The 26,080-nt window shown below is 52.2% G+C and overlaps 1 protein-coding gene across 1 annotated transcript in view; it reads left to right on the forward strand.

Moving 5' to 3' along the window:
* The first annotated feature begins 807 nt into the window (after window positions 1-807).
* EPHB2 (EPH receptor B2) overlaps window positions 808-26,080 on the forward strand; it is a 176,339-nt gene continuing 151,066 nt past the window's right edge. Inside the window, 2 exon segments of the mRNA XM_016149297.2 lie at window positions 808-931; window positions 934-1,080. Coding sequence (XP_016004783.2) covers window positions 823-931; window positions 934-1,080 — 256 coding nt within the window. The 5' untranslated portion in view covers window positions 808-822.

The following is a 26,080-nucleotide window of genomic DNA, read 5'->3' on the forward strand; positions in this document are numbered from 1 at the left end:
CAGTCAGCCTCCTTCACCCCTAAAATGTATTGGGAAAAGATGAACAGAGGAGAAATGCAATGTATGGATAGGAGGGTCTGCAGGGAGAAGCTTCTGCTCTCCCTCGGAAAAAGGCAGGCAGAGTAGGCCTGGGGTCTACCTGCCAGAACCCGGCCCACCCCTGCTGGAGTGAGCCCTTCTCCCAACAGGCCCTCTTGTTAGGGCCAAGGCCCACTCTTCCAGGCGGAGGCCCCAGTACAGTCCCAGCGCCTGGGAAAACCGCCTGTTTTGTTCCCATCTCTCTCTCTCTCTCTCTCTCTCTCTCTCTCTCTCTCTCTCTGCGCCCCCCGCCCGTCCCCACCCCCCACCTTTTTTTCATTCATTGCAGCTCGGTCCCTTTCGGAGCCGCAGGGACTGGGTGACAAGGGTGAGGCGAGAGGGTGGCACTCCCAGCCCTGACAGGTAGGGCCGGCCCCCGTTTTGGGCAGCCCCTTCTTCCGCCCTCCCCCGTGGTCCCCTCTCCCTGCCCCTGTCAGCCGCGCCAGACGCTCTCCGGCTTTGCAGCATTCAATAAAAATTCAGAAACATTTGGGCTGAAATCGCTGCTTTATCTGGAGGAGCCACAGCGCCGGGAGAGACCACTGCTGCGAGGGGGGAGCCCGGTATCTCCGTCGCCCCGGCACGCAGGGTCTCCGCGCTCCAGCGCCCGCGCTGCCCGCAGGTGCTCCAGCAGACGCAAGCAACCAGGAATCCGGGGGCACGCGCGGTCTGCTGGGGTCCCGGGTGCGCGTGGGGGGCGGCGGTTCCGCCGGGCTCCCCCCGCGCCCGCGGCTCAGGTGGGCCATGCCCAGCGCTGGCGGAGCCCGGGTCCCCGTTCTGCCCGGGCTGGATGGCTCATTCTGCTGGCTGCGCTGTGGCGGCGGCTGTGTGTGCGCCGCGCCTCGCCGCTCCCCCTGGCCCCCCGAGCCCGGGGCGCGCGCTCCCGCCCGGGCCGCCCGAGCCCCGCGGCGTCGCGGCCCGAGGCCCCGGGAAGCGCAGCCATGGCCCTGAGGAGGCTGGGGGCCGCGCTGCTGCTGCTGCCGCTGCTCGCCGCCGTGGAAGGTGAGCGGGCGGGCGGGCGATGGGGGTGGGGAGTGGCCGGGCACCCGCGGCCGCCGGCGCCCACCTCTGCCCCGCGGCCCGCAAAGTTTGCCCCGGGGCTCGCGCCAGGCGCAGGTGGCCGCGGGGAGGTGTGTCCGGCCGCGCCGGGAGGCGCGGGCCCTGCGGGCGCCCGGGGAGCGGCGGGCGCTGATTGACTGTGCCAGGAGGAGGCGAAGGGACCATCTTGCCGAGGCTTTGTAGCCAGCCGGGCGAGCGCCGCCCAGGGCCGGGGGCTGCCCACGCGTGCTCGCTGTCCCCGGCCCGGGCACCCGCTTCGCGCCCGCCTGGCCTTGCTCGGCATGGGGTGGAGGGGCGCCGGCCGGGGGGCTCGGCGCGCAGTCGGGTCTGGAAAGTTTGGCAGGAAGCAGAGGGAAGGAGGTACCGCGGCTGGCCGAGGTGGGGGCCCCGGGTCTGCGCCCCCGGGGTAGAGTCGGCGCCTCGAAGAACGGAGACTGGCAGAGTGGAAGTGAGCGTGCTGGTCCCCCGCGCCCGTGCCTGCCCATCGCCCGCAGCGTACAATGGGGTCCCCTCCCTGGGAGGACTACGGGGGGATGGGTCCGTGGGCATTTCTCCGCTGAGCGGGGTTTCTGGGCACCCCTGCCGGCCACCGCCCCGCTGGCGGCAGGGCTCCCCGTGGCTGCGGGAGCCCCGGGAACTCTCAGCTGCCGTCAGGGCCAGACCAGATGCTCTTGCCATGTGTTGGCCTTGGCCAGGGTCGCTGGGCCCTCTCCCCATGGTCTCATGTGTTGGTACCACTGGACCCCCAACGAGACAGGGTGCTGCCAGGTCTCCTGGGCCAGGTTGCTCTGGAGGGAAAGTTAGCGGGGTCTGGGTGTGTCCACCAGAAATGGCCGAGAAATGAGTATGAATAATGGTTCTCATGTGTACTGCACTTTACAGTTTTCAAACCGCTTTACAGTTTATGAAGTACTTTGCACTCTGTGCAACTCTCTGTGGTTTACAACGTGCTGCGCAGTTGACAAGGTACTTTAAGATTTACAGAGTGCTTTCCCGCCCACAATTTTGTTGGATTCCCCAAAATAAGTCTTCCCTAGAAGCCAGGTGAGTATGATGAGGGAAACCAAGGCTCAGAAGTCAGTGAGTGATAAATACCAAACCCAGATCTGAGGTGTCTGAAGCCTGGGCTCTGTTCACTTTGCTGGGTCTTCTTGTCCCTTCGGCAGGTTGGCCACTTCCAGGATTCTGCCACCGTGAGCTGAAGCATATGTACACTTTCTCGGGCCACTTTGGGAGTGGTTTGAAGCCCCCTTCCTCTCTTGCACCTCAAAAACAAAACAAAACAAAACAAAACACCCAAAACCGATCAGACCAGGCCTGGGAGCTGCAGCCTCTGGGAATAGGGCAATGGATATTGTGCTATTATCGTGCTATAACTTACGTTTCTGCCTGAGTAATGAGAGCTTTAGTGACTGTAGATCGAGTGTGTGTGTGTGTGTGTGTGTGTGGTGGGGTGTCCCTAACAGCAGTCACAGTTTTTGGCACAGAGACACCTGTCCTTTAGTTCTCGGAGGTTTTGGAGGCTGCCTGAGGTTTCCCAGGATGGAGCCGCTGGGGCTCCGAGGGTACCACAGGGTCCTGGGTGTGGAGGGCAGCCCTTGTCCTGGCTGCTGGCGGGAGCTCCCTGGAATATGGCTGAGGTACCACTTATTAACTCTGGCTTTGGGGAAATGACTCATGCATTGGCCCACTATACATTGGGATGTTTACAGTATTATGGGGAGCTTGGCATAAATATTGCTATGTAGGTTGCAGTCAGCGGTGCTGGAGGGGAAGAAAATTGGCCCCTCTTGCATTGGAAGAGGCCTGGGCGTGTTTTTAATTACCGTAGGATAGATGGAAGGGCCACGTCTGTCCAGCCATAGCCCTGGCAGGGGCTAGTTAGAATCTGGTGAGCTGTGACCAGGGTAGACGCTGGGTCCTGGACACAGGGCTAGTCAGCTGCTGATATCACAGGAGGGGATGGTTACTCGGGCTGCCACTTGGGGACAGGGTGGGAAGAGGCCCGCCATGGGCACTCCAAACCTCATTTTAGGCTCTTCCTTTGTGCCATGGACAGTAAGGAATCTAATCCATTGGGGGTTAACAAAAAGCTGCCCAAATAGATGGGGACATGATGTGAGGTGAAAGTTAGGCCCTTCTAGTTTCCTCTGAGACCCTGGGCAGCTCCCTTCCCTATAGGGGCCTCAGTTTCCCAAGGTATAAGATGGTTGAGCCGATCTCTTGGGATTCCATCATATACACCCTGCTTCCCCTCTCTGAGCGTCAGTTTCCTCTTCTGTCAAATGAGGGTGGTCATAATGCCCGCCCTGCCTGCCTCACAGGGGTGCTTGTGAGATTCAGACCAGGCAGGGATCGGTAAAGTCCACCTTGAACTGTGTGAGGCCTTTGGGAGGGGTGGTGCTGCTTATGGCACAAACCTAAAGATGCCAAGGTCCTCCTGGGAGCAGAACAGCCTGTGGAAACGGGACTGAAGCTCAGGGTGGTAGGAGGGCAGCCCCTGGGGCTCCCAGTACCGAGAGACACGCGGCCCCCACTCCCCGCCCTTCCCTCTCCTCATACCCTGTCCTGAGCATTAAGGTCCTAGAAAATACTCAGCCTTTGGAATTGAGAGGAGAGAGGGTTTATGTGTGTTGGAGGTGTGAGGGGAGAACTCCTGGGTTAGGATGGTGAGCTTAGTATCTCCCCCAAACCACGAGACCCCCATGGGAAACACAAGTCTAGAGCATCCGAAGTGGGGGCTTAGAGAGGGATGGAAGTGCCCTGGGGACACGTCCAACAAGAGGAGAAGCCGGTGACAGACCAGCCACTAGATGGAATCCAAAGGTTGAAGTTTAGAGAAAAGCAGATCTCTGTGCATTTGTTCATTTAACCTCCAAATATTTCTGGAGCTTTCTCTCTGGCAGTTGTGGTGCTGGACCCTGGGGCGGGCAGGGAGGCACGGAAAAGCTGATAGAGAAAACAGTTGGCAAGACGCAAGGTGATAAGTATGTCCCAGGGTGCTGCCAGGAGGAACCACCTGGGCAGCGGAGGCGGTTTAGGATGGAAGAGGGTTATTTCCTCTTTTATGGCTTTATCCTTTGCCTCATTTTTTCACTACCCATTCTCCCTGCGGTGAAACTTTCTCAGCCACCTGTCACACTATCAGTGTTCTCAAAAGTTAAGGAAGTTGACTTTGGGACTTAGAGGAGGAGGAGAATTTTGCCTGGAAAAAGAAATAGCGTGTGCCAAGAGTGGAGGCATAGCGACCGGATGCTTACTTGGGTGTATCTGAGGGCGATGGGTGTTGAGGGCAGCAGTGGGGCAGGTCCTGAAGGGCTGGGGTAGAATGCTCAAGAGTTTGGGAGGGCAGTGGGGAGCCGTTGAAGGTTCTCAAGTCATTGAAGGACCTGGCCAGATCTGTGTTTGGAAAGGTCACTGACTTCCAGTGCGAAGGATGTTCCGACGAGCAGCACCCGCTCCTGCATCGCAGAGAAAAGGCCAGCTTGTCTGTTCCCTGCTAGACTGTGAGCTCCCTGAGGAAGCTCATCTGGCTCGTTTGTGTGTCCGCGGTTGTGGTAAAAGAGCTCAGTTCAAATGCCACCTCCCCAGAGGCCTTCCCTGATTACCTCATCTAAAACAGACCCAGTTCTACCACTTTCTATCCCACCCGCTTTGTTTTGCTTCGTAGCACCAGTCGCCGCCTGAAACATAGCAGAGGTTTGTGAGTTTCCTTGGTTTGTGTTTGTCTTGCCCACTAGGCTGTACGTACACTCCAGGGAGGAAGAGGTTTTTACCTGCCATGTTTTCTATAAGGCACTCAGTACCTAGAACTGTGCCCAGTCACGTGAGCGCCCAGTAATAAATGACAGAGTCGGCTAAGGAACTTTGAATAAATGAAGGTTGAGTGAACAAATGAGTGAATATATTATAATGTGTTATGCAATAAATATTGGGAGACTGATGTGGAGGTGGATGAGAGGATCACCCGGATCAAGGAAATACTCCCGGTGGGAGAAGCCGAGGGGATGGCTTGCCGTGAAGTTCAGGATAATGGGTAGATCAGCTCAGCCAGAACTAAGGATTCAAATGGACCAGCAGCAGCTATGTGCTCCTTTTTATAGGGGTTAAGGGAGCCTGCTGCCCCCACCCCGTATACTTCTTATCTCTTCCACCCCCATCCCAGCCTTCTGCTGGGCCCACCTCTGTCCAAGACCCAGCAACCTTCAGTGGGATTAATTTGGAATTGGTTTTTCTTTCATGTTTGTTTCTTCTGCTTCTCATTTTTAAAGGAGGCTGCTTTCATATATCCCTCTTAGCCAGGAAATCAGGGCTTAGATTTAAAACCCAAATGCTGTAGAATTTAAAGGCAAGTTGACTTATTCATTAATTCCTCCATCCAGTCATATATTTCAAAAGAGTCACTGGGCACCTATTCCACGGCAGGTGCTGGGCGAGAGAAGGGATTCGGCTCCGATGCGGAATAGGCTCAGCCGACTTCACAAACAGTGCGGGGTAGAAAAGGCACAGCCTTCACGGGACAGGCAGACCTGGGTTCAAATCCCGGTACTGAACACTGTGTGCCCTGGGCAAAGAGCTCAGAGACCCAAAACTTCCATTTCCTCAGGGGTTCCTGTGGATACCATATAAAGTGCCAGGCACGTGGCCATGTGCATTACATGCATTGTTGGCCCCTTGAGGTCTCCTTCCTGGGAGGATCCAGGGGGGTGGTTAGCGATGGCGGTGTCCTAATTTGGCCTTCTTTTTGGCATTTGGATTGTCTAGGCAACAAATCAGTCCTCAACGCCTCCTCCAGCCCATCCCATGAGCTTGTCTTTCCTGGTGTATTAAGGTTTTGCATTAGCCGCAGAGCCAGGGTCTGGGCAGCTGTGCTGGGCACCTCTGCCTGCCCAGAGCTCACATATTATTTTAGGCTGAAAGTCAAACCCCTGCACACACAGAGGCCCCTGCAAGAAGGGGTAGATAGAGCTGGCTGTTGATGGGAGGCCTGGGCTGGGCAAGGCAGGGAAGCTTTGCTCCCTCCGAAAGTAGAGCGGTGAGATCAGGATGGCCTCCAGGCAGTGGCCTGGCCTGCTTGCCTTGACTTAGCTCAAGATTTGGTAGATCAGAAATGAGGGAGTCGTGGGGCCGGGGGCTTAGGGGTGTGTATTTTTAATACACTCCCCAGGTCTTTCCACTGGGCAGGCAAATTTGCCCCCAGTGGCCTAAGATAACATACTGGACTCCCGGGAAAGAGAAAGAGAAACCTCAGCGGGGCAACTGGAAAAGACCGAAGTGAAGTGAAATCAATCAGAGTTAGCGCCCACTGGCCTGGGCTGCCTGCCGGCTGGTACACAAGGAAAGGCTTGGCTGGGAGAGGGCGGGGTGGGGAGGAATGTTTGTACAGCTCTCAGGGGTGGGGCGGCAGTTGATGGTGACAGCACCTGGAAGCTTCTTGATTAGAATCAGCTCAGTCTGATAAGTCTGCCTTGAAAGGGTTTTAGGGCCTTTTAAAGCGGCTGCCTTCTGAAGGGTAGAAGAGGGGACACCTGTCTCCCTGGCGCCCCTATATCACCTGGGAGGCTTGCCTAGGCCACCTTAGCTTGGGCCATGCTAGGTGAGCTTCCTGGAGCCATCTGTCGCCCTGCTGCAGCCCCCTAAGGGTAGGGGTGTCCTCGGGGAGGAGACCTTGCCTGCTCTGTGGCTTCAAACGAGTGGTGGGCTCTCTGAGCCTGTTTCCTCATCTATGAACTGAAGATACTGCCTGTCGATGGCTCGTGGTGAGGATTAGATGAGATGCTGTATACAGTGACTAGCAGAACTACCTGACCCATGGCTGTGCCCAGTATTCATTAGTTGCCATTACTATGAAGTGTCCACATCTTCACTCCTTGCCAGAGTACTTGCTGCTTTCTCTGAAATCCCACAGCCCTGACCACTTTCATTCTCAGTTCCATAAGGAGCCTAGCCTGAGGGTTAGGAGCAGGGTTTTGAGTCAGACTGTTACTGTGTATCCTTCGGCCAGTTTCTTAACCTCTCTGAGCCTTGGCTGCCTAGGCTCAATAATTGTTCCTAGCTCTTGAGATGACGGAATGAATGTGATCGCGAATGTGAGGAATGAATGCATTAATCCGCTAACGTCTAAATTGAGTGTCTGCCTCGAGTGTGGTTGCCATTACTCAAGTTAACTGTTGCCGTTACTGCTTGATAACCAATGGGAAACTGGATTCGGAGTAGGAGCACATGGGTGCTGTTTCACTAGGGAGATTCTCCAGCTCTCCCCCACCTCTTTCACTCAACTGCAGGGAAAAACCAAAGGTGCATAGTGAAGTTCTTGTGGGTGGTCAAAAGGCCCCTCCAGCCTGCCATTCTGGGTTCCATCAGGTTTTCCCCAGAGGCCCCCATCTTCACCCAAATTTGGCCTCCCTAGTGCCAGGAGAGGGGGCATGAGCCTCTATGGCTATGGCTTCCTTCTTGGTCCTATGCCTGCCAGTGCTAACTTCCATACCATGATGGCAATAATAGCTATCAATTCTTGTCCATTCTGTTACGGATGTTGTATGTGTCGTCTCATCCAATTGCCCCAATAGCCCCACTGGATGATTTTATTATTATGCCCATTTTACAGATTAGGAAACCAAAGCTCCTAGAGTGAGTAGCCCAAGGACACATAACTAGAGAGTAGGAGGCAGGGATTTGAAGCAAGGTCTGAGTGACTCCAAAGCTCATTCTCTTTATTGCCACCCAAGCTACTTCTGGAATGTGCCTCCTGGCTCAGAGGAAGGGCTTGGCTCTGGCGAGGGTCTTCAAGGCAGCCATCCAGCCTCTGACTCCATCAACATCCAGAGATAATGCAAGCAGGAGGGTTCTGGAACTCACAAACCTGCCATAAAAAATGCAATCTCTGTCATAATGGTCAGAATAATGTTGTTCTAACTTAGACAAATCATGTGTTAACTCATTTCATTGTAAGGGGCACCTCCGCAGAGAGCCGAGGCAATGGAGCAGTCACAGAGCCACAGCTTGTACTTTCCAATCATTGGCTCATTGGATCTTCACAGCAACTTTGTAAGTGGGCAGGAGCCATGGGGCCCATTTTAGAGATGAGGAAACTGAGGCCAGGGGGGAATAATGTGATTTTCCCAAGGCCAGTGGTGGCATTCAGCTGTGATTTTCCCAAGGCCAGTCTCAGTGGCCCAGAGATCATCAATCCCATTTAAATTCTTAGCCAACATTTAAAAATCAAGAGATTTTTACAGAGAAATCTTGTTTCTGGCTTCTCTGAAAAGTCAGACAATCTGGCTTCACTGGGCCCACATTCCCACATGGCCGCAGTTGGCTGGAGCTGAACAGTGGCTGGCTCTTCAGCCAGAACATATGAGCGCTACGGGTAACTCGCTATCGACCTGTGTCACATGTGTGTGTTACTCCCCTAACCTCTGTACGATTCGAGTTTGCCTTCTAGATCTGCCCCTGTCTCTCTACGTGATCTGGAGTACACTGCTTTTCCTCCTTGGACCTCAGCTGCCTCGTCTATGAAATGATGGGGTGGGACTCAGTGGTTTTAGATGCTCCTTCCACCTCCAGGATTCAGGGTCCAGTGGCAGGCTCTAGGCAGGGGATGGGAGAGCTCTAAAAAGTACAGGATTCTGCCCCTGGAGAGTGTATCAGTTATCTATTGCTGCATAACAAGCCAACCTGAAATATAGTGGCTTAAAACAATGATTTATTATTTCTCCTGAATCAGTGGATTGGCTGGGCTCATTCTTCTGCTCCATGTAGTATCATGTGGGGTCATTCATGAGACTGCCCTCAGCTAGGTTGTACTGGTCCATCATGGGCTCACATACATCTTTGAGGCCCTGCTAGGGATGGCTGAAAGACTGGGCCTTCTCTCTCGTCTCTCAAGATCTCTCCCCTGTCAATAGTCTAGACTGAACTGTTTTCCATGGCAGTTGGCTCCCAAAAGGGTAAAGAGGAAACTGCGAGACTCGAGGCCTAGGCTATAATGTCACAAAACATCATCCTTGCAGTCAGAGCAAGTCACAAAGCCATCTCAGACTCATCCCAGTCTTCCTCATCAGGTTTAGGGAGAGGGAAAATACACAGGGCTTGATTTTCTGTTTGGTTGTTATAGGAAAGCCCTATTTCTTGCTCAGAGGTTTAATACAAAATTCGAGTATGTGTTGCCCATAGTCTTGAGATGATGCCCAGAGCTTGGAGTCCCCACCTATGCCCTTCACCATTTGCACACACTTCCAGGTGCTCTGGGCCAACCTGTGGTTCAAACCCTTAGAGAGGGGAGTGGCTTTGTGTTTAGGGATGGGAGCCACTGTCGGTGGCCTTATTTGGAGACATTCTGCCCCAGAGATTTTATGGTCTAGTAAAAGGGTTGGGAATGACAGGAAGCCAGAAACCCCATTCCCTTCCTTCTGTTCCCTCCCATCCCACCCTAGCATTGGCTTCCAGTGTGATCTGCCTCCCCTGAAGGGACAGGGACCCTCCCTTCCACCTTATCCCATGCCCGGCACAAGCCTGGCTCGTGATAGGCACTAAGTAGATGTTTGTGCAATAAAGGAACCTACAAATTAACTAAAAACAGCAGCTTAGAGTCATAGGTATTTATGACCTGCCATGAAGTTTGAGGCCAGAGGAGGCCCTGTGCTAGTAGGACTGAATCCGGAGGAGAGGGCAGGTCACATCACCCTTCCGAGCCTCAGTTTTCTCACCAGTAAGTTGGGGGTCATGATTTCAGACGGCTGTGCCAAGGAGCAACTGTGTTCTTCATTCAACTATAAAAGAACTGGTAATGAGGTGACTGTAGTTTGTCACTCCCACCTTGGCCAGGGGCCATTGTAGGAGGAGGAAAGCACTGGGGGAAACCGAAAAGTCTAGAGGCATGGGCCAATTGCTGTCACGTCTGAGTTTGGACCACCGGTTGGCCCGAGCGCATGGAAATTGTGTAAATGTTGAAGGGGGCGAGTGGGGGGCACTGAACTTTGGTGAAGACTTTGGGCAACGCAGAGTCAAATTTTACGTTAAACTGTTGAGCAAGAAATCGGGCTTCTCTTCGCCAAGCCCAGTGTCATACAGATAAGAAATCACAGAGTCCTGGCCAGAGACCCCACATTTGCAAGCTGGGCTGTGAACGAGCGAAGTGACCCAGGTGTTAGCAGCGCCCCTGGGAGAGCTCGTGTCCTGTCTAAAGAAGGCAGGTGCCGACCCCCTCCTAACCACGTTGCCATGCTAGGATCAGCGTTCAGTTTTGCCAGATCTTCTCTTTTGCAAAGTTCTGATATTTATGGGAAAGCTGATTTTTAAATTTTTATTCAGCTTATTCCAAAATACGGTCCAGGGCAAACCAAACTATGTTTGCCATCTAGATTTGGCTCACTGGCTGGCAGCTTACAAACTCTAGTTTAGGTATTTGGTAGAGAGAAGTAGCAAGGATATTGTTGTCTCTATTTTACAGATGGGTTATTTGCTGTTCAGAGAGCTGAGCTGAGTGACTTATCCAAGGTCACACAGCTGGTAGGCAGTGAAAGTGTTAGAAATGCCTCCTAACCTTGAATTGGAGAGTCTCTTGTCCTGTAACTTCCCTCCATGGTTTCTGTTTCCTGCCTTTCAGAGCAGCCCAAGAACATAAGCTCCTTCTGACAGGCATCTGCCATGTATGAAGGCAGTGTTAGTGTTATGGAGAGCACAGGGTCCTAGAGTAGAACCATACCAGGTTGACCCTCTGGCTCTGCCGCTTACACACAGCATGACCTTGGCCCTTTTAACTTGCCTCTTTGACCCTCAGTTTCTTCCTCTGTAAAATGGGGTTAGGAAAGTCTTCCTAGAAGAGGCGACGCCTAAGGTGGTTGTTTAGGAATAGCCAGGCGAAGAAGTGGCAAGGCAGGCATTCCAGGCAACAAGACAGCATCTGCAGAGACCCAAACGGGAGGCCTGTGAGTGTGCAGTTTATTTGGGGAGCTGGAAAGAGTCCCGTGTGGCTGAGAACAGGGCATGCCAAGCACTGGGGTGGGGTGCAAGCTGCCTGGCCCCAGCAGGAAGAGAGCGTGGGGTCAACATTCCCATTATGGCAACGACATATGTCCACAGCACCAACTTGTCACTTGGCCTGAGTCCATGGGAAGCCGGAAGGACAAAAAGCATCTGAAACGTGTAAGTGGGGAGAAAGCGGCTTAGCGCACAGTGGGATGCGTCCCGCCTGAATGGGGCTTCTCCGCCTCTCATGGGGAGGCAAAGCCTGGGAACAGCCTCGGCCAGAGCCTGCAGGGCCTTTCTGGAACCCACGAAAGGCTGTGGCCCAGGGAGTCCTTTCGAGTCAGAGCCCAAGCCCGTACATCCTCTTGCTTGTCCCCATCAGTGTCAGCTGTCACTCCCCATGGCCTCGGATGGCAGCTCCTGCAGCTCTCGAGAGAACCAGTCGAAAGGGCTCCTGAGCTGCCAAGGAGGCTCTACGCTGGGTGTCCCCAAGCCAGCCCGGAAGCCCAGCCAAGCCAGCAAAGCTCGGGACTCCCTCCTGACTGGCCCCTTCTGCAGTTGAAAGGGTTCTGATGTCTCTTTGGCCTGGGTCCAGAGACATAGAAAAAACGGGAGACGCTGGGGGAGGATCCAGGACTTTGGAGACAGGCAGACTGTGTCCAGATCCTTGCTTCTCCGCTGGCTAGCTGTGTCGCCTTGGATAAGTCATCTCACCCTCCTCAGCCTTGGTTTCTCATCTGTAAAATGTGGGTAATATCATTTTGATTGTTGTTTGGAGAATTAAAAGAGATAATGTATGAAAAGCAGGTGTTGACAGAAACTCTCCTAGCCTCAGTTTCTCAGCTGTTCAATGAGAATAGTCGTCATAGGAGTAATAATATTAACAGCAGCAACCAGGATTCATTGAGGGCTTGCTAGAGACCAGGCACTGAGTTTAGGGGTTATTATTACTTGTACCCTCTAGATTAAAAAATTAAGGCTTAGAGCAGTGAACTAATTTGCCCAGTTATTCAGCCAGTAATGGTGAAGCTGGAATTCAAACTCAGGCAGCCTGACTTCAAGATAGATCGACTAAGAGCCAATGTCCTTTCTCCTTTTTCAATATTTCAAACATACAGAAAAGTTGAAAGTATAGTAACATAAACACCCATATAGCCTTCACCTAGATTCAACAATTGTGAACATTTTTGCCACATTGTTCTTCCTCTTTGTGTGGTATGTGTGTATATATGTTTATTTTTCGTGTGTATGTATATGCATATTTTTTCTAAAACATTTGAACATAAGTTACAGACATGGGCGAAGAATTAATGTTTACTGAGATCCATGTGTGTCTAAAGCGCACTTTCTTAAGCACTGTTTTAGATCACTTTGCACACAATAGGACTTGAATTTTTTTTTGGCAGCAATCGGGAAGAATGATAGGTATTACCTGCAGCTGACCACCCACTCGCCTTGTGTTATTTCATTCAGTCCTTGCCGTGGCCTAAGAGGGGACTATTGGTGGCTTCTTCGTTTTCAGAAAAGGAAGAAAGACTCAGAGGTTAAGTAACTCACAGCAAAACGTGAGCTTGGGGTTTATACCTGCGTCTGCTTGACAACAAAGCCTGTCCCACAAAGCTCTGGGGGTCCACTTTTCTCCCCTATCGTAGCCACCAGATCACGAGCCATGGCAACAGACAGCAACTTCACTCCCAGGCGCAGCTGGACATGGCCCTTTCTCTCTATAAATCGAGGGGGAATTATCGAGACTGCTGGACTTGAAAAAACTGGGGACTGGCCCCAGGTCCGCGGCTAACCAAGTAGTTTTGAAGACTCAGGCCTTTGGACTTCTAGAATCCACCATATTGTTTCCCGCAGCCCCTCGCCTGGGTATCCTTCTCGCTTTCTCTAATTCCTGCTGCTGCTTATTAAGAGTGTCTCCTCCTGTTTAGAGCCTTCCCCGACCTCTCTCTCTGGTCCCACCCCTGTGTGTGCCAGTGTTGCACCTTGTGACCTCAGTGGCACCTTGTATATACCTCTTTCACCTTGCCCAGGTGAGGCTATACGGTGCAATGTGTCAGCATGTCTAGTTACCCTGAACCATACTGGGAGACCCTTGACCATGCTGGTTGGATAGTGCATAGTTGGATAGGTGGGTAGCAACTGAGTAGTTGGATAATTTGAGTGAATGTTTGGATGGATGGATGGATGGATGGATGGATGGATGGATAGATTGATTAGATTAGATTTCGTGGAGATTGCATGGATGGGTGGATGGCAGGATGGTTGCGTGTTTTAGATAGTTGGGTGGATACATGGGTGGAAGAATGAACAAACACCAAAAACCAGAGTGCATTTTTCTTCCTCTGATTCCCTTTGGTATCTGAACTGTAGTGTTTCCTTATTCTCCAGTTTCTAGACTTAGAAAGAGCTAGTGAACAGCACAGTCCCTAGGTTTGGAGAAACTTCCTGAGCCATTGACTGTGGATTTGCCAAATTTTCTGCACTGGGGAGTTCTAGAGAAGCTGGCCCCCAAAATGAATTTCTGTTAAGTAAATCCTATTTTCCATGGACTTGGCTCACACTTTTGGAGATATGTTCCTGCTGTCAGGGGCTGGTGCTCTTGGAGACTGGTGACAGGTGGGAGAAGAGCTGGAACTCCCCTGGGCGTCCGCTGCCCTGAGCTTCCACTCACTCAACCTTGAGAGCAGGCTGATGCTGGCCAGGAGCACAGGAGCTTGGAGCCAAGGGGAACAGATTTGGCATCTGGTCCCAGAAGCCTTAGCTACCAGTGGGATGCTATGCTGCTAGGCTCCTGGATAACATGCTCAGTTTCCTCCAGACTTACCCGTTTCCATTTATCTGTCCATACACTGTTACTTCCTTCTCATAATCCCATCCTCCTTTCATTTATCCATCCACCCACCTATCCATCCATCCAACCATCCACCCACCTATCCATCCATCCACCCATCCACCTACCCACCCATCCACCCATCCATCCACCCACCCACCCATCCACCCATCCATCCACCCACCTATCCACCCATCCACACATCCATCCATCCATCCATCCATCCATCCATCCATCCATCCACCCACCTATCCATCCATCCAACCATCCACCCACCTATCCATCCATCCACCCATCCACCCACCCACCCATCCACTCATCTATCCACCCACCTATCCACCCATCCACCCATCCACCCATCCACCCATCCATCCATCCATCCATCCATCCATCCATCCATCCATCCATCTATCCATCCATCCATCCATCCACTCATCTGTCTGTCCATTCAACAATTATTTATGAAAGTCTCCAGGTTGCTGGAAGACATAGAGAGGAATTAAACAGATTTGATATTCTGATGTGAAAATGTTACGGTGGCGAGATAGGCAAGTTCTCTTTCCTCTTCCTCCTTTTCTTTCTCTTCTTTCTTTTCTCCTTCTTTTCCTTCTCTTCTTCCGTCATCAACATCATCATAGCAGCTTTTCACCAGAGTTTCTATTAAGTGGTAGGCACCATACTGTTTTTCTAACATTCTCATTTATTCCCCTCAACAACCCTGCATAATAGTTAATAGCACTCATTTTGCACATAAAAAAAGTAGGTTCAGAGATGTTTGGTGATGTGATTAATACATATTTGAGTGTAAGATGGAACATGTTGAGTGCAAAGGGCTGGTGAAGAAGGCATATTTGGCTAGGTAGGGTCTTTGATGCACAGTGGATGGAATGAAGTGCATTCTTAGCAGAGAGAACAGCCTGAGCAAAGGTCTGGAGGCTGGAAAAGGACGTTTGTAGAAGCCACAGTGAATGAAAGAGAAATGGGAGAGGAGGCTGGACTTGATGCTAGAGGCAATCGAGAGCCACCGAAAGAAATCAAAAGCAAGGAAGGGTTCAAGAAGCTGGCTATGGAGGCTGGCATTGGGGGAAGGATTAAGAACAGGGAGAGGCAGGCTGGAGGTTGGGAGGAGCTGTGAGAGTCTGGCCTTGATTAAGCCAGACCCTAGATGCAGGCTAGTCTTGCTCAGCTCAGGGGCCAAGATATAGCAAATATACTGGGAGGGTAGACCAGAGGGGTGGGGACCATGGCAGAATAAACATGTCAGGGGAGGGCAACTGTCTGCCCCCCTTCTCCCTTCACTGAAGCCCTCGCGATCCTGTCCCACACCACCCACTTCATCCCTTGGTACTCAGCTCCTCTGTAGGGCCAGAACAACCCAAGCAGCACCCCAGAAGCTGTCTCTCAGTGCACAGTACTACACCAGACATGTAGGGAAACAGGCCCAGAACTTCCGTTTGCCCTTCTGTAAAATGGGAATAAAATGTCATTTAGCCTTCGTTTTTCTCCCTGTAAGAATGTACGCTTCATAGAGGCAGGGATTTTTGTCTCTTGTTTATAAGTGTCCAGCGTGGTGCCTGGGACATACAAGGTGCTGAATAAGGAATGAATGAATGAATGAATGAATGAACAAACGAACGAATGAGGAATAGCCATCATTTAAGGGTGTGCCAGTCACTGCACAAAGCCCTTTACATGCAAAATGCTGCTTAATCCACAAAACAGCCCTGTGGAGTAGGTATGATTGCCCCCACCTTGCAGATGAGAAAACCGAGGCTCAGAGAGGTTGCATAGGATTTGCCCATGGTCATGAGCTTCCTGGGCGGTAGAGCTGGGATTGAGATGCTGCCGGCTGCCCCATTCTCTCGATTCCCCTTTCCTGGACCCCAGTTTTCCCATCTGGAAAGCTCCAGGACCGGACTCTGACCTTCCCAGGGTCCTTGCACACGGACCTCTCACAATGAGAGGACCCTCCCACAGCTGACAACTCTAGATTGTCCTGCCACTTGTGACCAACCCCATCCTGAAGGGAAAAGACCTGGAGATTTTTCAACATTCGCTTCTCCACCCGGGACTGTAGTGGTACCGTAGCACCTGCACCTCCGGGGTTTCTCCGCCAGCTTCCTGAAGGGCCCCACGCTGGTCTCCAGACAGATCTGCCTGGATGGCAGCACCCGGTGGCCTTTGTGGGGGGGGTGCGTTTTCTCCGTGCCTTGATGGCGTCGGTCCCAAGGTGCGAGGCTCCAGCTGCATGCGGCGGGCCAGGCTGCTGCTCTGTCTGGAGCACTGTGCGGAGAAACAAACACAGCTGTGTTTATTCCAGAAATTACACATCCTGATAATCTGCTCACTCGGGGTAATGCCTCCCAGTTAGGATCACAGGGGGAGCCTTGCTCAGTTTCTTGGATTTCTGGGTGGATTTTAATTCTCTGTGATAAACTGTGCTGTTGAGCAGACCTTGGCCAGACCTTGGCCAGCGAGTAGACCTCAGCCAGTGGGCACTCAAAGGCCTTTGGAAATGGTGAGTTCTGAGGGTGTGGACGATCTTACCTGGGCATGAGATGCTAGGAGGAAATCTCCATATTGGGAGACTCGAGCCTGACACTTCCCAGCCCCGGCCGCAATGGGGCACAGAGGCACGTGGACCTGTCTTAGGAGAACTTGACCTGGGATTTTGAATCCAATTATATTGTTTTTCTAAAACATTTCCATGATTTCCTTTTGCTTTCAGGATAAAGAGCCACCCTTCCCATGGCCCAGAGGCGCTGCGTGCTGTGGCTGTAGCCCATTCTGTGGCTCATCTCCATCACCCGCCTCGGTCTACCAGTTCTAGCCAGTCTGGCCTTTCCATCCCTCACACTCCCCTGGCTTCACCTACCACAGGGACTTTGTCCTGGCTGGTCCCTTGCTCATCACCTGGTTAACTCTCACCCATTCTCCACTTTTTCAGGGAAGGTTTTCCTGAGCTCCTGATAGCTTCTTTTGCAGCATTTGTCAAAGACATAATTTTAAAATAATTAGTGTTTCTTTGGTCACCTCTCTCTCCCTCCCTCTCTCTCCCCCACTCTCTCCCACTTTCTCTCCCCCTCTCTCCCTCTTTCCCTCCTTTCTCTCTGTCTCTCTCCCTTTCCTACAATACGGTAACCTCCACAGCAGGAACCATGATTTAATTGCTTTATCACTCAAGTCTCTGAGCTTAGCATAGTGCCTGGCCCATAGTAAGTAAGTACTCAATAAATATGTATCGATTGAAAGAATAAATGAATGAACGAAAGGAGAAAAGAAAGAATGAATGAATGATTCTCAGGATAAGTGAAAGGAGGATACTCTTCTGTTTGTTCTTTTGGGTGACAGTTGGCAGAGTGCTGTGACATCCGTCATCTCCCTTTAATTGAACAGACTGGTATTGAAGTCTGCAGGGGCTTGGCACAGGGCCAGGCCCCAGGGCGAGGGTGGGGGTGGGGGATCCGAAGTGAGTCAGGCATCACGGGTCTTGCCTTCGGGAGCTCGCACACTAGACATGCACAGCCCCCTGGGATTGCTCTTCTCCTTGACGGACAGATGAGGATTCTCACACTCAGAGAGGGGAAGTGGCTTGGAGGGGCCACGTAGTGGATAAGCGGGGAGGGATATCCACTCAGATCCGGTGGGCGTCAAGTCTGCTGACCCTCCCCCTACTTTTCTCTGGCATTCAGATGGGCGGTGCAAGAGGGTCCCTGGCCTCTAGGGTCTGCAGCCTGGTGACTTGATATCTAGGCGTCTTACCTGTGTGATTGTGGACAAGTTACAGTGGGCAAAGTGGACTGTGCTGCTCCACGGAGCTTTCCTTTTAGTGGGCGGAACTGGAAATACTACCTAGTGAGCAGGTCAGGCAGAGATGGTGCCAAGAAGCAAACCAGAGCCGAGAAAGGGGGATCGGAGGGCCAGCTGGAGGGGAGCAGTCAGGAACAGTGTATCAGCAGAGGCGATGGTTGAGTAGAGGCCTGAATGAAGAGGGGGAGGGAGTCGGGGGGCGGCGGGGGAGGGGGGAGTTCCAGGCCGAGGGAAAAGTCAGGGCAAAAGCCCTGAGGCGGGCATGTGCAAGGAGGCCCATGCAGCTGTAGCAAGAAGGCAGGGGGGAAGTGGGAGGAGATACCCTCAGAGGGGCGGGGCCACGGTCTGGACTTGGCCTCTACCTTGAGTGAGATGGGAGTGGCGGAGGGTTTTGAGGAGTGACAGGATCAGACTTGCGTTCTGAAAGCACCTCTCTGACTGCCGTGGGGGCATGGGCGAAGCAGAGGACAGGGAGGAGCCTCTGCAGAGTCCGGGAGGGAGATGGTGGTGGTGGGACTGGATGGCTGGGGTGGTCGATAGTCGGCTCTGGTTTTGCTCTCAGATCTCCTGGTTCATTCGGTTTGGGGGTGGGGGGTGGGGAGGAAACACCGTGTAATTTTTCTCCCCCGACCCTTCACCCCGCCATCCACTCCAAGAGGCTCTGTCGGCGTTTGTGATGTAGAAGCACCTATCTTTTTGTATCTCACATAAATTGATAATTTATTAACACTTCAATCTCCCGGCCGCTTTGTCAGGGACTCTAGCATATGCTGGACGGTTCTGAGGGGCTGGAGAGCAGAGGGGCAGGGAAGAGCCTGGTCCGGGTCCAGTTCGAACTTGGTCACGACTCACCGGGTGTCTTTGCACAAGTCCCTTTCTCTTTGAGCCATGGTTCATCTATCTGTAGAATGAGAGAATGAGACTTGGCACCTTCTGCCCTGGCTTACATAATCTCATGGCCAGCATCCTTGGACCTGCACACATTAAGCGCCTGCTGTGTGTTGGGATCCTTAGAGTAATATGGAGAGGACTAAACCTTTTTGTCAGAGTCTCAGAAGACTGGGTTAAACAGAAGACATGTTTAACAGAAGACATGTTGGGCCCTAGATCATTAAATAAAGCCGGGCTGGGGCTGCAGTGCGGGCCACTGACCAAGGGGCCCTCCAACCATGCCTGCTCAGTTGAGTTCTGGTGCCAGCTCTTACTAGGTGGGACCGTGAATAACTTCACCTCTTGGAGCCCCAGCTTCCTTATCTGTAAAATGGGGATAATAATAGTCCTTAGCTTATTAGGTTGTGACACATAGTAAGTGCTCAATAAGGGATCATCACCATTGTGTAGAGAGCAGGACACAGAATCCGGAGCTGGGAGGGCCTTTGTCCAGGCTGTTTTTCTGATCCAGTCCACTTCCAGGGGAAATTTGCCTTTTCCTGGTTCCATAGTCCTTAGGGCTCCCTGTTGGGTCTCAGGCAGAGCCTGGCAGCAGTGGCTCCAGGAGACAGCGCCCTCTAGAGGAAAGGACTCTGCTGCAGGGTCAGATAGATCATTTGCAGGCTGTGACCTCAGACTGGGGGACACAGCCTCTCGGAGCTCCAGGGGTGATGAGCTTCCCCATTTGTGCAGAGGGCATAATAAGAAGCTCTTCCTCCCAGGGTTGGGAGGAGGATGAAATAAGAACCCATTTGGAAGGGGTTCAGAGGGTGTGGCTCAGTGAATTCTGGCTCTCTTCTGCCCAGATGTGTGGGCCAGCTGCCACCCAGGAGCTGGGGCTAAGAGCTGCAGAGGCCTAGGGAGGGTGAAGGGGAGCATGGAGAAGGTGGCGGGGCAGATGCCTGGAGGTGGGAGGCAGGAGGATTCAGAGCAGGGCTTGGGAGAGGGGCAGAGGATGTCTCTAAACACTACTTTTTGAGAAAACCTTTCCCCATATTCATATGAGTATTTTTTATATGCCATCTTGAAACAAAAATAGTCCATTTTCATATGACCTCATTTCATTCAACACCCCCAACACACACACACACACACACACACACACACACACACACGACTAGATTGTAAAGCTTCCTCTTGTGCCTCTGCTAGAGGGTTCTTTTGCATAGAGTTAAATATTTAGGGATCTCTTTATTTTCTGACTTGCAGTCGGAGGCCCTTTGGTGGTCTTTAACAGTAGCCAGCACTGCAGTGGCTCCTCCCGCAGTTCTGGGGAAGGGGGTCTCTATGATCCAACACCTGGAGGTGGGACCACACCATCTTCCTGTTTTTACCAGCAGCATCTGGCCCAGGACCTGGCACATTGCATGCTCAAACTTAGTCGATGTCAGTTGAATACAGATGATGAACGAGGCCCATGATACAGTTGAGGAGACTGAGGCTCAGAGGGGTGAAAGAACTTGCCCAAGTGGATTTTTCCTTAGAGTCAAACCCAGAACTTTCCCCTTCTAAGCTGCCTTTCTAGTCATTACCCTGTATTCTGACAGGAAGACCAAGACTCAAAGAGGACAAAGGGCTTGTGCAAGGTCACAGGGTAATGAATGACAAAAATTATTAGCACAGTGTTGACTTTACAGAGTGGGTTCACATGAGTAGGAATTAACATATACTGCAGCCTGATTCCAATTAGACTGCCTTTTTGAATCTATGCCTGTGAGACAGAGTTAATATTATGTCTGTTCTCCAGATAAGAAAACTGAGTCTCTGAGAGGTTCAGGAACTTGCCCAAGGCCGCACAGCCAGTAAGTGGCAGAGCTGGGATTTGAACCCACGATCTTCAAATTCCAAAGCCCACACTCATAGCTATTAAGTCAGACCGGCTGGAGTTGGTGGAGACAAAGCCTGGAATTGAACCCAGGACTCTAACTCTTAGACTCCTGATTTCTTCACGCAAAAAGCACAGGCAAGAGGATAGAGAGCTCCTTAGTGGAGAGGATGGAGCTCTGCCCTGGGCCCCAACTCGGGAAGCCAGCCTGGGGGTGGGCAGGAGGCTGGTGTCTCTTTCAGGCCCCTCTGTGCAAGGGCTCAGGAGCAGCCACTGCTGTAGCCCAGCCTGTAGGCAGCTGGCTATGACTCTTTAGGATAAAGTACCACCCCCCCCCCCCCACACACACACCTTGTATAGTTTACAGAGTCCTCTCTCCACCAGTTTCGAGTAAGCCTCGCAACAGCCTTATGAGATAGGCAGGGCAGGGCAGGGGTCCCCAGTCTTCAGATGGAGAAACTGAGGCCCAGAGATATATACCCAAAAGAGTGCTACAGAAATGTCACTGTTCTTCGGCGGTAGTTCTTTTGAGTCACGAGAAGCTGCCAACAACTATGAACTCCCTTCCTCCAAGAAAAAAAGACACAGGCAACATGTGCTTCTGTATACGATTTCAGGGGACTCACAGATTAAGCACTTGTGTTGTCTTGCCCTGTAGTTCCAATGATGATGATGACAGCATCGTTTTATTGAACACCTACTTTGTGGCAGGCAGGGTGTTTGATGCTTTACATGCATTATTTCACTTAATCCTCATGGCAGTCCCACAAGGTAGGGAAACTGAGGCTCAGAGAGGGTAATACTCACTAGGGCTGCACAGCAGAAATTTGCACCAGCTCTGCCTGGCTCCAAAGGTTGTGCTCTTTCACCCCTGGCCTGGGGGGGAGGGAGGGGCGGGCACATGTTGCAGCATCCTCTAGAGGCTTTCCTAAAGGACAAGGGGCTCTGAGGAAGTTCAAGTGCATTGCGAGTTTCCGCCTTTGGAAGAGAAGTGATGTGTTGACTTATCCCAGGGCCTGAGCAGAGAAGTGACTGAGGACCAGCTTGTCCGGCTCCCTGGGAACCCCCAGCATGGTGGCTTTTCTTCCACTTCCTAGAGGCCTGATTTGAGGGCCCTGGGGAAAACCCCTCTCTCAGTTCCGTATGAATGGAAAATCTGCAATTTAAGCTGGACTGTTTGGCTTAAATTATGGGAGTTTATCTTCCCCTAAACTGCCTCCCCCATCCCAGGACAGCCTCACAATTCTTGTAGGACACCGAGAGCTCTTTGGAAATGAGTCTGCCCTGAGGGCTGGGGGATTGGTACGGCACTGGAGCAGAGCCTCTGCCTGCTTACCCTTCATTAGCAACCTCTGGAGTCTTATATGGTAGTCAAAAGAGTGTGGGCTCTGAAGTCTAATGGACCTGAGTTCAAATTCTGGCTCAGCCACATACAGGCTCAGCCACATACAGGCTCTGTGACCTTAGATAGGCTACTTTCCTTCTCTGAGCCTCAGTTCTCCATCAGTGAAATGAGAATGGTCGTATGAAACAAAGAGGCACAAAGCCCCATACCTGGCACAGAGGACATGCTCGATAAAGATAATAGTTGGTCATCATCATTGTTGCCATAAAGCAGGGTGGAAGGGAACACACTGCCTGGCCTCTAAGAGGGTGTGCAGGTGGCTGTCTGCAGGGAGCCGGTCAGGGTTAGGCCTCCACTTCCTCCCTGAGGTTGTACCTAGAGGGAGACTGGGCAAGGAGTGAGCAGGCCTGTCTGGGGGAAGGTTGGGGACAAGGAGGCCCCTCTTGCTTGCTTGGTGTGGGGAATGAAGCCTGGGGGCTGGGCCCAGAGGCACAAAAGCCTCTCCCCTTCAACTTTCCCTCCCAAATAATTCCAGAGGCTGGACAAAGAGTTCCTTGCCACCCCCCACCCCCCAAGCCCGTTCCCAGTGCCTGAGCAGGGGCTCTGTTTAGCTTCCCCTCACCCCACAATCCCTCCTTGGTCACCATGCTGGCCTGAGCGTGATTCCTTGGGGGTGGGAAGGGGTCTGGGAGCATCAATGGGGCCTGCAGGCCGCAGTCTGGTTCCCATAGGCCCCAGGAGGAGGCCTCTTCACAGCTTCAGCACAAGGCCCTTTGGAGGTGGGGGGCAGCCTCCGCAGCCCGACACATTTGTGCCGCTGACACTGTGGCAGGGTCACCGTGGATAAAGGCGCTGCCCAGACCCCAGGCCCAGCCTGGAATGGGGCTTTCTTGTCAGAGAGGAGCTTTTCTTCCCAGCACACTGTGGGGCGGCAGCAGGGGGTCACCCGGCCTTGGAGGATAATGGAATTTCGTTGATGGAGACACAGGGACCAGCCTGGCCCCCCTCCACCCCCCATCAGAGCTGAGGGAGGGGGAAGGCTGGGGGCCGCTGGTTGGCTCAGAGATGTCGGCTGCCACCTTGGCAATGGCTCTCTGAGTGCATTCTGAAGGGGAGGCATAACCGAGAACTTGAAACTCCCCCCAGAAGCCTCTGGGTGTCTGTGAATCCAGCCATTGGCCTGACTACGAATCTTGAGCAGTCATCCAGTTTCCTAATCTGGCTGCCTTGTGGCTCTTGGGAGAGAGTACCTGGGCACAATATCTGTGCCTTCCTTTCTCCCCAGTCATTCCAACTATTCCCTGACTTTTATCCCAACAGCCACCACCTGCCCTCAGGGCCGTACCTTTCCTCTCCTGGGTCATCTCAGTTCCTCTAGACCCCACTAAGCATAACCGCTGAGTCCTTGAAACTGCAGCTCAGACCATATCCCATGCTTGGAACTTGGGCTCCTTATTATCTAAAACGTCAAAGTCAAACACCTCCCTCTAGTTTACTAACGCAACTGTTTGGTGAGCCGGCCCCTGCTGACCTCCCTGCCTGTCCTTATCATTTGCATCCATAAGCTCTAGATTTCATACATATATGTCATAAACTGCTATCCCCCCAGACCGTAGTTCAGGTCCTAGCTCCTGCTTAGAATGAATGCCCTTCTTTCACTTCTCTGTCTAGCAAACTCCTAGTCATCCTTCAAGGCCCAGCTCTAATGTTCCTTCCTGAGTATATATATCCTGCTCTATACCCATCCTCAGCCCTTTATCTACAACTGTCTTGCAGATGATTTTATAGCTCTAAAACATGGTTAATTTTGTCCATGCTGCTCTCTGCCACTAGACTAGAATGTAGAGACTTTCTTATCTTAGTCGTCTTTGGGCCGCCAGTGCCTAGCACAGGGTCTGTTACCAGTGCACCCTCAAATCAATGTTTTATGAATGAAGGAATGAATGAATACATTGTCTGCCTGTAAAAATAACTTCCTCCTCTATCCTAGAATCTTTTACAACTCGGCGTGACGCCCCCACAAGACCTTGGAAGTTGGAGAGAGTTGTGACAATGTGCAGGCTGTTCTGATGCATCTAAAACTAGGTAGACCCTAAAATGTTATTGGAGCTAGGTCTCAGGCCAGAGTAAGGTGGCTTTTATCAGCCTGCCTTGAAGAGGTCTTTGAGTTCATGCCTTCCTTGAGGCAGGACCTAAGGAAATCGTTAAAATGAAAAACATTAACTCATCTCAGAGACGAGAAATCCCCACTCTGGGACCGGAAGGATCCTTGGGGACCCAGCCTGGCCCAACCTTCACTTTGGGGACGATTTAGAGAGAAGCACAGATGGCTTTATTCACTTGGGAGTCTGGTCTTTGCTTCCCATCCTCTCTTCATCATTTTCTTGTTCTTAAAAATGCCTGTTCTGTCCATATCTGTGTTGATGATCTCTTCAAAGCCAGGAAACCTCAAATGTTCTTGGTCCCAAGCCCTCAAGCATCCCTTGTACATGATAATGACTGTCGTGAGATTAACAGTTTCCATTCTCGAGAATGCCCAGGTGCCAGGTGCTGTGCCAAGCTCTGCCGGTCCCTTATCCCATTGCATATTCATAACAACTGCTTGTGGCAAGTGCTACCGTTATCCCCATATGGCAGATGAGAAAACCAAGGCTTACAGAGCAAAATAATCTCCCCAAAGTCACCCAGCTAGTGAGTGACAGAGTCAGGATTCAAATCCGTGTATGAGTTCCTTACATTTTCCTGTTCTAGGACCGCACCACACCCATCAATCCATTCATTTATTGATTCAGTAGCCATTTATGGTGCACATATACTATTATTTGTAATTTCAGTCATTATTCATCCCTTGCATTCAGTAGTTGCCTACTGAGGGCCTACTATGTGCCAGGGCTCTGCTGCAGGTGATTCCAGGAGAGATGAGACATGAGCTGGGCCTTGAGTTTGGCAGAGGGGAAGAGAGGTGTTTCTCAAACTATAATAGAAGAGCCCCTGGAGTTGAGGTGGCCCCACCGTCCTCGGAAGGTCGGACCTTGGGGTCCTGCAGCCTGGCAGGTTGGGGACGGCACCACCGGAGCATCGATAGCTCAGCAGTCTGGGCGGGCATGCCGAGGCACGCTCAGGATTTTGGAGTCAGACCCCTATAGCTTCTAGTCTTAGTCCTGCCACCTTTTCCTTTTCACCATGTCACACACAGCCTCCCCCGCCAGCCCCCTCAGTTCTGAAAGGGGCTAACCAGCCTTAGCTCGCCTGGTCATTCTGAGGCCTCAAGGAGCTCATCTGTGTGGAGGGCCTGGAGACCTAACTCAGCCCGGGCATTTCTAGAGATGACCCCTGGGGACTCAGAGTCAGGAGAAACTGGTCCAGCCCATCCTACACAGCCCCCTGAGCTGGGAGTGGAATGCACGCCCCCCTCCCCCATGCACCCAGCCCGGCCTGGAATCAGACACGGATTTGATGAGTGATTCATAACCTGACGCTGCAGAAAGTTGTGCTGGGCCGCAGAAGGGCTGCCCAGGGTTTGTGGTTTTGAACGCAAAGAAGAATTCCCTCATCGGCTCAGGGTAGGATAACTTACTTGTTGAGAGAGACATTTTCACGAAATAAATCCTTAGAGAAACCAGGCGCTGAGGCAGGGAGGCCTGGGGAGGGATTATCTAAATAAACCCCGTTTTTGAAGCTTCAGGCCCAAACGATTTGCCTGAGCCTTTTGTTGCTTCCCTTGTACTCAGCTCGAGGTCCCCAGTGACCCCGAGATCTTTTTCAATGGCACCAGTGCGGCCGGGCTCTTTCTATCTAGTTGACGTCCCATCATTTGGCCTCAATGGAATTCTCTTCAACAATTGTCACGGGGGTATTTTTCTTTTGGGAAGTGTGTGTCATGATTAGTCTAATACACTTTTTCTTTTTTTAATTTTTTTTTAACAAGGTTGCTATTTACATTTTGGTCAGGGCACTTCTTCCTTTTGTGGGATGGTCCTGCCCGTTGCAGGATGTTTCGCATGCCAGGCTCCAGCCTATGACATGCTAGTAGCACTGCCACCGCATGGTCATCATGCCCCGACAGTCCTCCAGGGGAGGGCCGGTGGCCCTGGGGTCCTGCGTTCCATTAGGGTGTAGATGGCACTGCTATGGTGTCAGCAGCGAGCAAGCGTGGTTGTGAGCCTAGGTTGTCATTATCAGGACCAATACTGTCTCCGTACATTTCTCAATGCCAGAAGGTGGGGCC

This window comes from Rousettus aegyptiacus, unplaced genomic scaffold, assembly GCF_014176215.1.
Source record: "Rousettus aegyptiacus isolate mRouAeg1 unplaced genomic scaffold, mRouAeg1.p scaffold_m13_p_1, whole genome shotgun sequence".
In the NCBI taxonomy this organism is placed as follows: Eukaryota; Metazoa; Chordata; class Mammalia; order Chiroptera; family Pteropodidae; genus Rousettus; species Rousettus aegyptiacus.